General features: G+C 44.8%; 1 protein-coding gene across 2 annotated transcripts in view; it reads left to right on the top strand.

Moving 5' to 3' along the window:
• Positions 1-101: 101 nt before the first annotated feature.
• swm (Zinc finger protein swm) overlaps positions 102-18200 on the top strand; it is a 66501-nt gene continuing 48402 nt past the window's right edge. The window contains exons 1-8 of one of the 2 annotated variants that reach the window (XM_084601302.1): positions 102-438; positions 1358-1476; positions 4250-4647; positions 6003-6106; positions 8876-9114; positions 11126-11344; positions 15657-15815; positions 17784-17858. In XM_084601302.1, the coding sequence (XP_084457428.1) occupies positions 380-438; positions 1358-1476; positions 4250-4647; positions 6003-6106; positions 8876-9114; positions 11126-11344; positions 15657-15815; positions 17784-17858 (1372 nt within the window). In that variant the 5' untranslated portion in view covers positions 102-379. The remainder of the gene's footprint in view (positions 439-1357; positions 1477-4249; positions 4648-6002; positions 6107-8875; positions 9115-11125; positions 11345-15656; positions 15816-17783; positions 17859-18200) is intronic. The other variant, XM_084601303.1, reaches the window with a different exon arrangement.

Raw genomic sequence — 18200 nt, 5'->3', positions numbered from 1 at the left:
CTAAATTTGTTTACAAAACTTTGAAATATTTTATACAAAATTATAAATGTAAAATTATTGAATACTTTTGTTTCAGGTTTTCGCAACACTTTACACCGCCATCTTCGTATCGGTGTCGGTGTGTAACTTCGTGTGTGTTATGGTATTCGTAATTACCACACGATCACGCGCGTACGTCGAAAATGTGAATTGTGGACAGCACTAAAAATATATGAAACGCCCAAGAAACTGTTCCAATGTGCCCGGTGCTTTGAGAGGCAGTTGTGGCAGCCGAGCCTTAAAAAAAAATCATAGAAACGAATCGTATGTTAGGCTTAGTTGCTTCATATAGCGCTTTTAATCGACATTAAAAGGAGGCGAGAGCACATCACCAGCCACGATGATAATTGAGAATTCAGAAGCTCTGAAAAACTGGCTTACAGGCTGCCTAGAACACATGTAAGTAATCGCAGTTTTGCTGTCCCTGTTGGAGCGAGTCTGCTCTTGTCCACGTAACTGGAGGGGGAAACGGGTTATCCTCGATTATTCGCTTTGAGGATGCGACAGCCGTTTAGTGAATGCTTGTGAATAAATATCACAGCGAGCACTTGCTTGTGCAGGTCCGGAAAGATGGCCAGTGTTTGCTGTGGTGTTCATTTTCGCTATTATCCGAGTACTGGCGCTTTGTAAACACAGCTGCCCACTTCTGGTTGCATCCTCTGAATTCGTGAACGTTGTAGAAGTAAATGCGCGACGCGGAGTGAAAATGTATGGGCTACTTATACGTGAACAGCCACTTCACGTTCCTATTTGACGTGGATTTTATTTTCTAGGTATTTCTCTTTCACCCAGCTCAGTTACATGTAGCATGCGAGACGCTGATCGACTTTCTGGCAGCAGTTGTAAAGATCCCTTGTGCACCATCAGCCTTATCACGCTGTCAGCAGACAGCTTGGTGTTTTATGCTTGCGCCAAAGCGTTGCGATTGATCGAAATGCAGGTTTGAGCGTCCCTATCAATGGTCATGTACTTCTGTCCTTGCAAGTACTCAGCAAGTACTCGGTAAAGTGGCGCCAAACGCTCAGGTATCCGGTCTTGTGATCTTGCATTGAATTAAACTTTCATGTGAAGTCTCATTCCTAAGGTCTCTCACTCTTGCATGTCCACAGCCCAGCATTCCATGAATAAACATCCGTTACGTTGTGGGTTTAGCAGCCAGTCGCTGCTATCAGTGAAGTAAATATGCTGTCCAAAGAAAAAAAGAAAGGTTGCAGCAAATGTATAATCCCTGTAATACAAGACCAGTGTGAAACTGGTAGTGTCACCATTGTGTGAAGTTGCAGCTTTTGCCTGTTCTTAGGCCAGTTCTTAATTTCAGGTGTGACGCTGATCCAGCAGCACTTGCAAAGTATGTCATGGCACTGGTGAAAAAGGACAAAAGTGAGAAGGAACTCAAGGACATCTGTTTGGATCAACTGGATGTCTTTCTTCAAAAAGGCAAGAATGTGTTTCCAACACTGCAAACAAGCAGAGTTATATTTTATGCAAAGAAAAAAAGAAAACAGTTTCGGTTTATGCTGAGGTTGCCTTAAAAAGGACACTGAAGGCAACTTCACCAAAAATGTTTTGTTGGACTTTCTTTTTCAAGATCACAAGAAACATCCATTGCTGAAAACATTGACCCCCCCCCCCCCCCCCCCCCCCCCACACACACACACACACCACCCCCACCCCACCCCCACTGAATTTAGTCTTGTGATTTCAACACCAAAGGAGGCTGAAACTCATAGCAGTGTAGCTTAGACATGTTGTCTGCAACAAAATAACTGTTTGAGAAAACAGCTGTTGCGGATCGTTGTGCTTTATTGCTTTGCCTATAAGCGCTTCGTTGTTAGTGAAAGTAGCTTATTTGTTACAAGAACAGGGTACTGTATTGACACAGGTCACCTTCAGTTTGTCGTCAGTGCCATTTTAATGGGCACAAGTCTATGAAATCAGTTATGATGCTCCATATGTGACCTTACTGCAATAACGCTGAGCACTTCCCTCTGTTTTGTAATGCACAGCAAAGCAATGTTCTCCTTTGTTTCTGCAAATATGTAAAGGGGGCCAGGAACATAACAGGTCATGTTACAACAGCTTTTACCTCTGCTGCCTGTATGTTTTGGCAGCAGGCTGAAATAGGTTCAGCAGAAAAGAGAAATAATGTTATATGTATGGCTGGATTGTGGTGCCATTCTGAGTGCTTACCCCTTTGGAAATCTTTGTGCTCGAGCATTATTTGCATTTTATTCTGCCTAGACATGCATGGCTTTTGTAACGTGTGTTTCTGTTATCTATGTGCAACATGGAACTGCTTTCTTGAGCTAATAGTAGTGGTTGGTACTGATCAAGTTGTCGTGCCACTGCTCACTGTATTTGTTAGTGTATGCTTCAGGTTAAACATTTGAAAAATTCAAAAAAAAATTGTGGCAAACACCCCCTCCTTCCACGTATGGTACAGCTTCACACAAAGCCAGCCTTGAACACTCCAAGCGGGAATAGCTGAGAAAAAGAAAAAAGGAAAGCTGTGGGGAATTGAGCGGCGGAAAAGGATGGAACGAGTATGGGAGATTAGGAATGAATGAAGCTGGAGCTGAAGAGAAGAAAAAAAGCTCAAAAAAATAAAAGTAAATAATGCGAAAAGCCTGAAAACTCGAGAACGATTACCAGGGCTTGACGATGCCGCAGGTATTTATATTACACAGGAGACTCTTGAAAAGCTTTAGCTGTCTTTTTGGCGAGGTGGTTGCCACTTTTCTCAACGATAAAGGAAAGGATGGCAGATTCACACTGATTGCTCTGCCCAAGCGGTGCTTGCACACGCAGTCACTGATACAGCGACACAGCTATGAGAATTGAAAATGCCATTACAGCACGGCACAGCAAGTTATCTATGGTTTCTAATGCACATGCACTTTTTCCTCTCTGTCAGGCATGTAGGGATTGTAGCATGCCTATTTTTCTCTTTCGTAGAAAGAATGTCCTGCCTCAAATCCGAACTTGAATGCATTTTTTTTTACTTATTGCCTTTTTAACCATACTTTCAAGTCCTCTGCCACAAAATTAAGTTAGGACAGAGGAAGTTAACAGGTGGCAGCCAGCCGCTCAACCACTTGTTTGGAGCAGGATGGCGTGTAATGGGTGGAAGATCTGTTCAGAGCGTCCATGAATAAGTAAAAAAAAAAAAAAAAAAAGAAGTTTACTAATGTTACTAGTCTCGATTGAAATGGCGGAAAGAAATGACAGCCTTTCGAGTCATTCCGATGGGTGCTGTTGCCTCCCAGTGCAATTTCAGGTCAGCATGAAGAGGCCCAATGTTGCAAAAAACACACGCACAAGCACGCACAAATTGCATAACACCACCAAACAAGAACGATCGACTGTGTCCTAATTTTGTTACGAAATCACGTGCATATTTTCCGGATACGTTTTTTTACATTCTGGGTTATGGAAACGGTGACACCTTTTCACCTGAACGAGCTGCATACAACATTGCGCAATAAAAAGAAATGAAGCCAAAGAGCAGTTGATGCACAGCGACCCAAGTCGCGGCCAGTGAACGACGGCGAGGGAGCCACACACAATTCGACCGCAGCACCATTAGCTTGTGCAACGGCCACTGTGGACACCACTCCGGGCAGAGCTGTGAAGCTGCGTTTGTTCTAGTAACGTTCATTCAGGCAGCGGCCATGCCTTGTGGTCTGCAGGGAAAATGCCGCCTGCGAGCACTATTGCGGTACTCTGAACCTTTTCCAGTGACTCTGGTTGGGCCTTTGCACTTCAGCGGGCCTAGTCTGGCATGAGGATGATGGCCACCATCATCATCATGACATAGTTTTTAGGCAAATCTAGAATGGGGTGAAAGCTAATAGGAGGGTGCTAACCGCACTTATCCACCACACTCCATCCTTCCATCGCAGCCTTCTGCGCACGAGCGCTGACACTGCAGTGTCAGTGCTCACTTTATTCTAAAACTTACTGTTCTGGGCTTAATACAGATGCACCTTCGGGTCCAGCAATGAAAGTGAATGCTTTTAACCTTAGTCTTAGCTGTGATTTTCACATTCTGCTTTGTAATGTAAATGGCGTCCTTCAGGCCTTGGACAGCAAGGTTGCGTGGCTTTCTTTTTGTTGTCATGTTGTAGTGACTTGGAGCCATCTGCCGCTGCGTGAACACTCCTGCTCACTGAAAATTTGTCTTTGCAATCTTGTTAAATTGTGTGCGCAGAAACGAAGCCCTTTGTGGACATGTTGTTTGAGACGCTGGCCAACAAAGCATACCTGCACGGAAAGCCATACGTGCCGGGTGGCAGCGTCCCACCACCCCTGCCCACCGTGGCCAATCCTACCCCAGCCCAGGCCGGATCCACTGCACTGGCTCAGTCCAGTGTGGCCTCGTCCACTCCCACCCCTGTGCTGCTGGCGGTGCCAGTGCACAAGGACAGTGCGGGCGGCCTTGGCGCAGCGGGTCTGGCCCCCGCTGCACCCCGCGTTGCTGCTGAGGCCTCTTCCCTGCCCACCTCTGCCACCGCCATCATAGGGGGCAGCAAGCCGCCGGCCGCCGGTGCCACTGCAGCCGCAATACCCATGGCTGCAGCAGCTGTTGTGCCGGTCCGCAAAGATGAGGTGAGTTCAGAGCTTGCTCCTCGTGAAACGGCACACCCATGAACTTGGAGCGCTGAACTGCACATGCGTGCAAGCTAGCTTTTCAGCGAATCGAAGTCACAGTCACAGCTAGAGAAGCTGCCGCACAACGTCCGCAAAGGCGTCCTCAAGTTGTGGGTGCGCTGCACTACTCCCACAGAAGGACATTTTGTTTGGATTGCACGTGAACAGCTTGTTCTTTTGTCCTCGTCAATACTGCACGCTCTTTTCCGAAACGCCGAATTTGCACAGAGTGCCCATGTTGCCGTTCGCTTCGGCGAACAACTTTCCTCTTGAGAGCAGCAGCAAATTTCCTCCATGTGCCACTATTCATGGCTAACGATACGCTCTATGCTGAACGGAACACCACACACAAGGACGGACACTGCATACATGCCAACGACTGAAAAAGAAAAAGGGAATGCAAATGCAGGATGTCAATACGGCTTTATCTATCGACACAGCACGCAACATGTTGCCAGACTGACTCGCATTCTGCTAAACACCTTATAAAAGACAAGAGGCGACTTAGCTTGCTTTTTTTTTTTCTTTTTTTTTTTTTTTTCAAGAAAAAAATCTCTGACCTGCATTCCAGTTTATACGGTTCTTTCTCCATCAGCAGCCAGCTCAATTAAAGCCCTTGTACACAAAAAGAAAAAAATGGTGTACTATGCATTGAGAACGGCTCAGAGGTACATGGCTGTAACTTGAAATGAAGCATTAGCACGTGCTGCTTCACACTGCAGCCTTCAGACTGCACACCACGTCCAGCATTTTTTTTTTATTTATTCAGGTTACCCCTAAAGGCCCTCCAAAGGAGGGTATTACATAAGGGGGGGGGGGGGGTACAATTGTAAAAAAAAAAAAAAAAGAAACATGATGCAATTAGCAACAATTACAATAAGAACCATTATATATAGCATCAAAAGAGGAAAGAAAAACAACACCAAATATTCTACACATTTCCGCCACAGCGAAGTAGCTCTTGGAATTTTTTTATGTTAGTTTCTGTAGCGATGTGCGATGGCAAGTTATTCCATTCAATGATAGTGCATGGTATGAATGAATTGGCATAAGATGATAAATGACACTTTGCGCGTTTAACTTTGAAGGCATGATCAAGTCGTGGAAAAATGACATCAGGCGACTGAAACAAATCTGAGTGTATGATGTGATCTTCGTTCTGAATGTCACCTTAGTCCAAATTCATGCCTTTACACACCTGCATTGACTTTACGTTGCCTGAAACTATACTACTTTTGATGTTGCGTTCCTTATTTTGCACTTGTTTCTTCACAGCAATTTGAGCTCCCTCTTGTGAACACATTTCATTGCAGGCATTTCCCCTGGAAGAAGACAAGGAACAGGCGAGAAACAGTCACCGGAAGTCGAAGAGCCGGTCACGCAGTCCCATAAGTGGCAGAAGCCGGAACCGGAGTCGGTCAGTGCACATACTGTGGCATTTTTGTGCTGCGTAGCAGCAGCTAGCTGCTTCAGGCTAACTTTTCATCACGTTTTCTTCGTCACTTTGTAACAACCTTCATAAGGTGGTGTTTAGAGCTGCTTAGGGGGTGACTAGGTAAGCGCACCTGCCTGCTCCCCATTTCGAGGCATTGCCTCCACTTCACTACAAGGTGTGATGGCTGCTCACATCAGTGGAAAGAGCTACTCGGCATTTTCGGAAAGCAGATGGTTGTTGCAAGGTGTAAAGGAGGTGTTGCAGGAGATTTTCTTTTCCGCCACAAGTGTCCTTCTTGCTCGTCCGCCTTTATCCAGACATTCTCTTATTTGGCGTGTAAGCCTTTTGTCGGTATTCTGTATCACAGGGGTTTTCTGTCATTATTGTACGGGTTTTCAGATATGTAAGTAAAATTTTCTAATGTGAATTGAATATGAAGAAACAAAATAACAAAATATTGAATATGTGTTCAGTATGAAGTTAAATTCGTTAGACAGCCAGTGTGATTCATAAGGCAGGGTGTGTGTTAAGGGGGGATGAGGGTCTTAAAATTAATTTTTTAGTTATGGCTAGAATTTCACGAAACTTTGCACACAAATGTGTTTTTCGCTACTGATTTCAAAAATGTAATCGTAATTGAGCTGGTGATCTTAGATCAAAAATCTTACAAAGTCCAGAGCATAATTAGTGAATTTCTTACACAGCTTTAATGAATTTTCTCATTGCATTTTGTTGCATTTAATTACATTGATTAATAGCTGGGACTTCAAGCTAAAAGTGCATATAACAAAAACCTGGATGTAACGAAAAATTGCAGACATTTTACAACAGGTTTAACTAACAAAATTCGTATCTCCGATATTATACTGTAGTATACCACTTGAATGAACTTCATTTAAACGAAGTATTCAGTTGTACGATTATTATTAAATTCCCACGCCGAAGATCTATTGAATGCTATGCAAATTGCCTTCCATTTTAATGAAATTCAGTTATTGTCCTTTTCACTTCTACGAACATATTCCGCGCCGCCATGTGTTTCCCACATCATACTCAGCATTTCAGTAATCGCAACCTGCACTTTTTGTTAAATATTTGTATGTCGAGAACATGTTTCATTACCGCGTGACAAAACTGGCTGTCTCTTGGCTTTGAACTGAATTGACTCTCTAAACAAGCTTGTAGCAAGCTGAATCCATAGCTAGCTGTGCTCCACAGTCATAGCCAGCCATAGACAGACTTCAGCCCTTCTAAGCCTTTTAGCTCCAAGAAAGGCACATGCTGGTTAACCATGATCTGCTGAAGCAATGATCTGTTTGAAAGAAATGAAGGCAAAATCGTTCCCAGCAGACCGTTGTGCTGGACAAAATTCACGGGAGCTTGTACACAATGACTGAGTTCAAGACCACTGCAGTCCTAAGTTCAAAAGTGGTGCAAAAGGTTACTGCATTCTTCACTTGAAAATGACCGCAGGGACAAATTGAAAGGGGTTGACATATGATTTGAACACCGAATGTTTCTTGGAGCTAATGGAAACAAGCTTCCATTCATCTATTTCAGTTCAGCGGACTTTCACTTATAACAAACTTTTTCCTTAGGTCCCTTGAAGTTTGTTCAAGTGGAGTTTCATTCTATATCTAACTTTGGAGACGCCGCTGATCATGCAGGGTCTAGTTCTGTTACCTGGACACCACAAACACAATATCTTAATTAAGGTTAGGGCACAGTTGTTTTCTCCATCATCTTCAGCAGCGAAGCAGGCCACCAAAGGGCAGGCGAGCTGCCCTTTGGTCAATAAGGTTGGCTTCATTGCATTACAACCGGTGAATTGAGTACCGGCTTCCCCGCATGACAGCAGTGTCTCGTTGAAAGCAAGCACGCCAGACAGAAGGCCACCATCAATGGCACCTCACTTTAATCACATAGCAGCATGCTGTAATCAAAATTATTCCTTTTGCTGTTCTAGATGCAAAGGTATCGTCCTTATAAACTAAAAAGTAAAAAATTTGTATTTTGAGAAAACAAGGAAAATCAGAGATTAGATCTTTTCAGCTCATTTGTACCTTATAGAGATAGAGTGGAATTAATGACCCAGGGAGTGAATAAGCTCTTTGCTATGTATATTACTCTGTTTCATACATCAAGTGCAACGCAGCAAAAGCTACGCAAGTAGTCCGTAAGAAAAAAAAAAAGAGTCGTATCACTCGTGCTCGTTCCATGGCCGAGTGGTTTCTGTGGAAACTGGCTCTATTCCGAGCATACACGTTTGCAATAACTTTCTCCGCGTGCCTAACATCTTTGCAGTGCGGATCTTATAGAAAAAACCCGCTCTGAAGAGGCAGTCAAGGTCGCTGCGTTGCACAGCACGGAGGGCACCGCTGGCAGGGTTGCGGGGCAGCGAAAACTCGACACGAACGAAAACGACAAACAAAACAAAAATTCACTGAATTCGATCTTTTGTCCCTAAAAAGGGGGCTTTTTATGGAGTTGATGGCAAATGTAAGATGTATTGAGCTTGCAGACAAAGCAACTACTATTTCCTCTTGTCAAGAGCAGGCACTGCTTTTCATCGCGGATGCGGAGAGCGCAAATGAGAGCTCTAGCTTTGGCAGTGTTGCACTTGATGTGTAAAACAGAGTACAGAAGATGGACTGTAAATTTGCAAAATGTTATTTTCAAAAAATGATTTTTTACTTTTGCTTGGTTTTGTGCCTTTGCAAATATTTCAGCAACATGTGACATTTTGTGCAGAGAGGACGAACGCCGGTCCGGAAGGCGCTTCTCGGATGAGCGACGGCGGCGCACCACAGAAAGGAGACGGCATGAAGCCGGAAGCCGGCATCGCGGAGAGACGACTCGCAACCGCTGGGCGGGTGACGACAGAGCAACCCGTTCTGCAGGCACGCGGGACAGATCCCATAGTGGTCGTCGATCTCGCTCACCGTCCCGGTCTCGTTCTCGGTCTCCACGATCACGTAATCGATCAAGAGGCAGGTGTTGCTCTAGTTTTTTTTTTTTTTTTTTTTTTCTTTCTTTTCTTTTTTTTTTAATGCTATTGCTCTCTGTTGAAAGCCATGTTAATAAGTGATGCAAATGATTGCAAAACTGGGGCACTTCATATTAGCTCACCTGTGCTGTTGCCAAGAATACTCAGTTTGAGAAAGGAGAAGTGGCTCGCATACTGCGAAAGGGCATCTTCATTGCCTAATGATAGTTCCCTCTTTGCGAAGGAAGTTGGAACTTTCTTGCCTCAACTTCTCATTTGCAGTATCTGCTTTCTTTCTCCCTTCCAGCAAGTCAGAGATATGTTTACTTTGCATTCATTTTTGGTCATTGTGTTTGACGTCATGTTTAAGTTGGTGTCATTGTGAGCAAAAATCTATTCAAGTTTTGTGGAATTTAGGTTTATGGGAGCCTTTTTTGAGTTCGCACGAACGGCACGGGCAGAAAGCCCTGCTTTAACCAAGCCGTACGAACTTGTCTGCATGGCCTAGCAGTAGCATGTCTGACTAGGGGTGTCAAATGTCCCAGTGGGCTGCATTCCCATTCCACAAGAGTAGCCAATGTCAGCAGGTCCTGCCAGTTTCTGTCCTGCCAGATCCTGCCAGTTTCAGAAGTCTGTTGCATTGCTAAAAATAAAATTCTTGAGTGTTGCAACATTGACATTTTCAGTTTCCTTTTATTTAGTTTTTTTATTTATTTTCTTTTTGCATCAGAAAATCGGCATTGGCTTGGTACATCTTTTGCCCATTTCCTTTGTGCTGGTGCAGTTTTCTAGGCACAGTACCTGTCTCGCTTTTGGAATAGCAGCGGCTTCGAGAATTATAGTTCCGTCTGCCCTGTTGGGTGCTCTCGTATTCTTCCATGTTCAGGCACGCTGCTGTTGGGTGATCAGCACGTTACTAATCAAGAGACCTTTTGCGTCTGCACTCTTTGTCAATTAGTATCTGGATTGACCTTAGCAGACAGTGTACTGTCTCACATTCTTTGCGCTCTTTTTTTCAGTCTTTTATCTAATATATAGTATATATATGTAATATATCTTATGCCTTTTGTAAATCACTTTTGTGAGAACACCAAGGTCGGCTGCCCTACCCAGCATCGCATCATTTTGTGATGAATGAAGGCTTAACCATTAAACCTCTGTTCTTGTTACTGTTTCTGCATTATATGACCAACTGCCTTTGTCATCTTCATCAACAATGAGATCGAGATGAGCACCAGCCATCCTCCTAGACTGATCTAGCCTTTTGAGTTTTGAGCTAGTAAAAAATTCATCCAAAAAAAGCCTGTTTTCTCTAGGTTGGTTTGGGGGGTTTTAACGTCTCAAAGCGAATCAGGTTATGAGAGACGCCGTAGTGGAAAAATTTCTACCACCTGGGGTTCTTTAACGTGCACTGACATCGCACAGCTCGCGAGCACCTTGCTTTTCGCCTCCATCAAAAAGCGGCCGAGATTAGGTCCCGCATCCTTGGGCACAGTAGTCAAGCGCCCTAGCCACTGCACCACCACGTTGGGTCCCTGTGGTCTCTGCTACTTTTGTGCTACAAATTGTGGGGCGTTCCAGCTTGGCCAAAATTCTCTTTTAATGCAATAGCACTGAATGCCCCGCTCTCCAGAAAATCTGGCATCAGGGTTGGGAACAGAAAATCAAGGACATGCCTCACTATTGAGATGGAAGGGTAAGATCCAAATTCATCCTTCCAGGGTCCTTGAATCCGGCCTGCTTACTGCAGAAATTGATATTTATTTCGGGTGGTCTTTCACATAATATGGTATCTTAAGACTGCATGGGGATGATTGTGTGTGGCATGATAGAGGCAGAAATAAAAGATTACCTATTAAGTGAGTAGCAAAGTGAATGGACGTGAACAAGGATCCATATTAAAACTGTTGCGTCGTACCCTTAAAGACGGAGCTTGAGTGCCTTCCCCAATTTTTTCTTGATCATGGCGCTTGGCACACGTACAAGCACCACATCGGCTGTGTTTGTCTGTCTAGATGGGGGCCAGAGGTCTGAAGGACGAGCTGCGGGCACTCACGGACCGCCGGCGACTAGTTCCTCCACTTCGGAGTCTCGTGCTTCCGACGCATCGCACGGGGACACCGACTATCGACCTGGCCAGCCACCTCCGGCAACATCAGCTGCGAGCTCGGACGCTGGGCAGGGTTCAGCCACCTTCCACAGCAAGGCGTCCAAACGATGTCGAGATTATGATGGTTGGTAAGCGCCCGGGCAGGGTGTTACTTTCATTGTATTTGGGGGGGGGGGGGGGGGGGGGGGCAGCGATGGCTAAGAGCTGAAGGAGATGGATATTTGTAATCGACTCATTTGTGACGATATACATTTACTGCATGATGTGCAAGACTTGGGGCTTTTGCTTGTCAGCTGCGATATTCATTGACCTGAATCGCCTTGGTTTTTGAATGCCCCTTGCATTCTAAAACCAAGTCGATTATTGCCCCCCATTATTGCCACCAAATACGTGAAATGCTTCTAAGCCACCAAACAGAGGATAGTTTACCAGTAAGCAACATCTTTTCTGCAGTATGGTGCAGTCCACTTATCACGATATTGAAAAAACTGGTAAATCTGATCTTTATAATCGATTATTGTTATATTGGCACCGGCAGAAAAAAAAAGGAAGACGCACCCGCATATTTTCCCATGCATGTAGGATTGCCTGCTTACCAGCGATGAGTAAATTGGGTTGAACAACGCTAAGCATCGTAAAAAGCACTAAACATTTTATTATAGGATACATCAATAGCCATAAAATAACTTAGGCATACTTAAAAAAAGTCGGAATTTACTGTTGCTTGAGCAGCAGCTGAAGCTTGACAATTGCTGTGAGCACCGCTTCCAGGTACGCTGGCGGCAGCATTTTTTGCGCTCACGAAACTGATTAGTGACTGGATGAGCTGCAGGACATCCCCAGCTTTGATGTCCGTAAAATCACCGAGTGCGAATGCTCGTATTTTTTCACGAGGCTTCTAACCTTGAAACCCTGCCAAAAATCTCGATGAATCTGCCGTTTCACGTCGAAAGCTATCGCGCCATAATGATGCTGATGCTGATGTGGCCTTTCCCCTTTGCACTGGGGGATCACAACTTATTGGATCAGCCTGTTATGAAAAAAAAAAAAAGAAGGGAGGAGAAAATGTTCTCAGTCCTAAATACAACTGTCCTTGTTGACGAGCCTGCCAAGATACTTCCAGGCGGCGTTTTGTCGTTTCCACCATGCTCATGTTGACCGTGCGTCCCAGTCCCAGTGTCATCGCAAGCACCTCCATAGGCGCCACCATATCATACGGAGCTGTGGGTGATTGTGAAGACTGCACTGTTGGCGTTGTCATGGGTACAGGCCGCAACCTGGGGCAGTCAATGACCATATGCTGCTAAGTCTCCTCTGCCATATCACATCTGGGACACTGGGTATCAAGTTCCTCTGTATACGCACAATCGGTGATGACGATACGGCTGCACCCTTTGTGCGGCAACAGGTGGCAATTGCGATGATGATAGTGCTCATTTCCTAACCACACGCAATGGTGCTCGTGGATTTTTACACGACAGTCCATTTTCGCCGCATATGTCGAGTTTTCACGGCATTGTCTCCCCAGTAGTTTATTTTTTATTAAACATTCAGACAACTTTTTGTGGTAAATGTCTACTGGGCGGTGATAAAGCTATCATTGTATCCAATGTATCGCCGATAATCGATTGCTATATCTGGCTTATTTTTGCATTGGGCCAATGAGAAAATTTATAAATCCCAAGAATTTGATCGTTATAAGCGATGTATCGTTATATCTGGTATCGTTATAAGTGGACTGCACTGTAGTACTGTCCGAAAATACTCGTCGACGACATCCGCAGACTGAAAAATCTCAGTATAAAATGCACGACGCCGCAAGTAGCTCTGGATGCTGTTTAGTGAACACAAAACATGTCCCAAACAAATGTACTTGCAGTGTATCTTTGAAGAGGATTGTCACTAGCATAGACTAAAGCAACGACTGAAAGAAGCGCCAGTGTTGGCGGTACCTCCTTCGATGGCGTGGGTGTCAGTGCGCTGGTGGCGTCTCCCATTAATTGCAGGTTCTTTATACCAGCCAATGGCAGTAGCGGTTATTGGCAGCACATTGGCAACATTATCAAGCCAGGCCCAGCTGTGTGCCGTTGCAGCCTCGATCGTCTTTCTCCTTTTAATGTGAAAGCATTTCATGCCTCTTGAGTGGTGTGGACAGGATGCGTCATCACAAGCTGTGGACAGAAGTGTCCTCGCGAAGAAGAAAATAAAAATAAGTGAATTGTATCCATGCCACAAATGGGCGTGCTAACTATTACTCAAAGTCAGCTTCCCAAGAACAAGTCCGTAATTCTCCTTGGCTGGCGTAAGGACTGCTTTGAAGGAAAGGACAGGTCTAAAAATAAATAAAAATGGAAGCAACATTAAAAATAAAAATAAAACAAGAGAAAAAAAAAAGAAAGTATAAAAATGAAAAAAAAAAATGCTGATCAAAAGAAGTAACCAAAATGAAAGCAAAGTTCTACACGTTGGAAAGTGCATTTCCCTTGCTTTCATTCGTGCGCATGGCTCCTCCTGTGCGCTGAAAATACACAGTCATCATGAGTTGCTTGTGTTTTGAGGCCATCCTTGCAAGGATGTCACTGCTACCACGTCACACCTGTGAAGGAGGCTTTAGAAGGCCTTGTAATCTGGAGCAGTTTCGCTTTGATATTTCTTACAGTCGACTAGCAGTACAGTGGAATGGAATGGCGAAACACTGCATTTTCGCCTTGTTTTCGCTCAACAGCAGTTGACCATTGTGTATCCTTTCATCAATTAGTTTGTTGCAGTGCGAGAAATTTCTTTATATTTTTAAGTTATTTTGTAGCCATTCAGTGAAGTTACCTGCAGAATATTTTTACTCTATTTTTATTTATTTATTTTTTTTTTTGTCAGAGTTCCATGAGAATTTGATAAATTCGGGTTTTCTTTACTGGAAGTAAGCATATCAGTGTTTTGCAGCATTGTTTTATGCTCTGCTTGTTTGTAACGTTTGCTTAGAAAAAAGGTTATAAAATAATATGTATCCTTAAACAAAAAGTGCATTAAGTTTCGAATCGTGTTGAGGTACACATCTGATAATTAAAATTTCCATCTCGTCGCTTGAAGCTTGAAATGACGCGTCTGCCATATTTGCCAAAGGTGTCTTCTTTTTAATTATACTGCATGAAACAAAATCGAAAACCTCCCGTGTGTGAATCTGAGTCAATAACGGAAAAGTTGCGTAGCACTCTTTTGCATCTCGTACTTACTTTTCCAGCATTGTTTGCCGATCTAAGAGGTTTAGAAATTAAAAGCCTCATGCGCTAGACTGCTGCAGAGTCTCCAAATCTGAAGTTTTAGCACTTCGAAAATTGCTCAGATTGCATTTTGTCAGTAACGTCAGTGTGACCGTAATGATATGGGCCCAGCTGCCAGACAATAGACATTTTAATGTAGCATGGTGCCCAAAGCATTTCCATGTGCTGGCACTGGGATCTATGTCTCCTGGGCAGTGGTTTGTTTGTACCACTTCAAACAAGAAGTGAAAAATGTGTCATCATGAAAGTCGCACATCGGCATATCTTGCACAGTTGTCAGTGCCAAAACTTCCACCTAAACACCATCTTGCAGACTTAATTTTAATAAAAGCTTCGTTTAATAGCGCAGCACTGCTTGAAGCATGGCCGGCAAATGAACCCTCAGGCTTTGGTCATGCATTGATAACGTAACCACAGCAGCTTCTGCCGCCACCTCTACGTGGCTCAGATGTCATTACTACATCCTGTTTCCTCTCTCGGGTCTCCCCATGTGCTGTTGTTTCATGTCTGTCGGCAATTCTCTTAGCCTCAGAGCTGGGACAACTTTACACGTGGCACTTAGTGGTGCAGAGTGGCAGCAAAGGGCGTAGTGGAGGCTCCCAGGTGGCACAGATTATTGGCCTAATGTTGGTATTGTATTGGCAGTGAACTGGCTCTGTGCCGGACACTGCCAACAGAGTACCAGTATTGGATCAATTGTTGTGCTCCTTGAGCTTATACTTACATTGGTTCTCAACATGGTTCTCAACATGATTCAAGGTGTGACGTGCCGACAATGCGCACCTCTGACCGAGTCATTTTATTACTTTTTGTTGACAGTAGTTCATGGGTATCGAATTTCCTTCAAGAGGACTTCTCGCAGTATGCAGGGACAAACAGAAAGGAATCAATGGATTACATTGTGCAGTGCAAAAAAGGACTCATTTAAGGTATGCAAGTTTGAGTTTTAAGGAGAGTTGGCTGTAGACTCGCAAGGCAGCACATACGGGCATAGGTAACGCCAGTGTCTGAACATGAGGGGGTCTCCCTGATTTTATCATTTTGCAAAATTTGATGGCGGCTACCACCGTCGCAATCAGCTTGGAGCACTTGCACCATTGTTAGTGGATTCAGCTGCATGACACCACTGACGGAGAGGCATCATGTGAATGTTTGCAGAGCGCGGCTACTGCATGCGTGGTGACTACTGCCCCTTTGACCACGGCAATGATCCGCTCATTGTGGAGGACGTGTCAGTCCTGCGCTTTGGCCTGTCGGGACCGCCTCCACCCCCGCCCCCCAATTCTGCGCTGCCACCTCAGCCAGCACTGCCCCAAGGTGAGGCATCCATCGGCATGCTGCAACACGGGGACGGTCAGGTGTGAATGGAGAAGAATGCTTGCTGTACTCGCTGGCCACCTAGCTACCACTGAAGGGTGTGGCATATGCACACACTTTTGAGATTTACTATGGCGGCCAAGAGGGGAATTAGAACAAGTGCTAAGCGCATTTTACGCGTCTTTTCTACTGTACCAGTGACCAAGCTTTGTAGGGGCCCCTTCCCATGGCTTTGACAGTGGTTTGCAGAGAACCCCTTCGGAGTCTATGAAATGCTTTTGGTATTTAAGTAAAAATATCGCCTTTCAGTGCCTTGCGTCACCTGCAAAGTATAAGGGGGGGGGGGGGGCCAGTCAACTTTTTCCTGTGCTACAGGAACAGACCAGCGCCCCAAAATGGCAGCGTCCATCGCCCTTTTATGAAATGGTGTGTAGAAATATTTTCTACATGATTACAAAGAATAAAATATGCAACCACAAATCGTCTAAAAAATGTCGTACTATGCATGCATACCGTATGACTAGCGACCCCAGCTTTGGTAATATTGGCCCTTATCCTCAGAGCTGTCGGTGCGTACGATGCTACTGGCAATCACAATGGTGGCTGTGTGTGGGCGGCGCAGTTACCATTGTGTGCAGAGCAGAAAATACTCTTCCCATGACCATGATGAAGGTCAGACTCTAGTTGAGGAAGCCTATTGGAAAAACAGTGCGCAACAGATCGGGGACAGAAAAAGAAAAAAGTTACAGGACGACCGCTGCTCTGTGAACTGTTTTTCTCATCACGAACATATTGTAGTAGTACTACCAACTCTCTCAACTAGCTTGTTGCTGTGTATTGGATACAGTGAAAGTGTGTGTGCATTTGATTTTGTGTTGTGCTAAGCTGGCTCTGGAAACTTGTCTGGTGTCGGAAACTTTCGATTCATTAAAATAACCATCATCAACTCATTGCATTTTTAGGACAGTCTGAAAGCCAGAATTGTGGAGACCTGCATAGGGGTGTGATGTTTAGTCCATACGTGGTGGCTCCGTTTTAATGGTAGGTGTAAGGAAGGAATGCCCATTGACCGAGGCTTTGATACACACGAAAGAACTCCAGGTAATGAGCTTCATAGCAGCAGCATCACTCTGGTGCATGTAAATTCGTTGACTTTATCACATACCGTCAGTAATATTTCTCGAATGTAAGCTTTTGCTTCAAGTGAAGCAGTGTGGGTCATATTTCTGTCCTCATCTTGAGCTTGTGGCGGCATCCACTGTTTTCACATGTCACTTTTGCTTGATTGTTGCTACAGTCCTCACAGGGTCTGCAAATTAGTTGTTTTTTTTTCTGCGACTCTGGGGAACTTTCACCATCACGTTAATAGGGGACTTTTTTCTGTTGGCGTTGTGGTATGAAGTCTGTTGTAACAAGACATGACATTTCAATGTGGCAGTCCTCAACTCCAGCAGGTGCTTAACAGCCTTTGTGTCTTGTCAGAAATCTCGGTTAGCTTCAGAGTCTGACTAAATGTTTAACCATTACAACGTCGCCTTTGCAGAGAGTCTCAGAGGGAAACGTTGCTGGCAAAATGCAAGGGCGCCACATGACAAAGAACTCTAACCAAATGATGTTTAACACAGGGCCTTCTTCTCTTGCATTCCTCATAGCCTGTGCGAGTCTCTTCCAGACCTTCTTGCAAAAAAAAAATTCATAGCTTTTTTTTTCCTAGTCTTACTTCAGGCATGAGTGCACACATACGCGTGCAGTTTTCTTTGGTCCAAGCCCATAGTGCTGATCTGTCAGTGGTGGGGCATCTAAAGCACAATGTATGATTGCATGTGTCCCGACTCAATCTTATGCAATGCATGGTGTGGCGTTTCCCTTGGTGGTGTGCTGTGTGTGACTCGTCCATTCTCTCCCCCTCCCCCGCTCGGTGGTGGGCCTTTTCTCTCTTTCTCTCTCTTCCTTTTCCTGGCTGACCAGGTGTGCCCTCACTGGCCCAGCTGCAGCAGGTGCTGCCCCCCATGGTGGGTAGCCAGGAGCCCCTGCCACCTGCTGGTTAGTGCCTGCTCTTCTCGTGTACTCTCCTCCCCCCCCCCCCCCCCCCCCCCCTCCCCTGTGTCCCCTCTCTTGGGTTGAATTCTTGCAATGGCATGATGCTTGCTTATGCTGTTGAGACTCATCACGACAAAGTCAAAAGGCATTGTCCTCGTAGCCATTGCTTCGTTAAAGCTGTAGGTGACCCTGTTTGTGCCGGTCAAATGTTAGGGGTCTTCTTGTCACTGTATGAAGCAAGGACAACACAGCACTTCGTTTTGTCTGCGCCAATCTATACATCTCAAAATAACGGCTTGAGGGGCTAGTTGGTGCTGCATCGTATTCAGAAATGTGGCGCAACAA

Source organism: Amblyomma maculatum, chromosome 4, assembly GCF_055883805.1.
Source record: "Amblyomma maculatum isolate TAMU_Amacu chromosome 4, ASM5588380v1, whole genome shotgun sequence".
NCBI classification, from domain to species: Eukaryota; Metazoa; Arthropoda; class Arachnida; order Ixodida; family Ixodidae; genus Amblyomma; species Amblyomma maculatum.
This window is presented reverse-complemented; position numbering and strand designations above follow the sequence as displayed.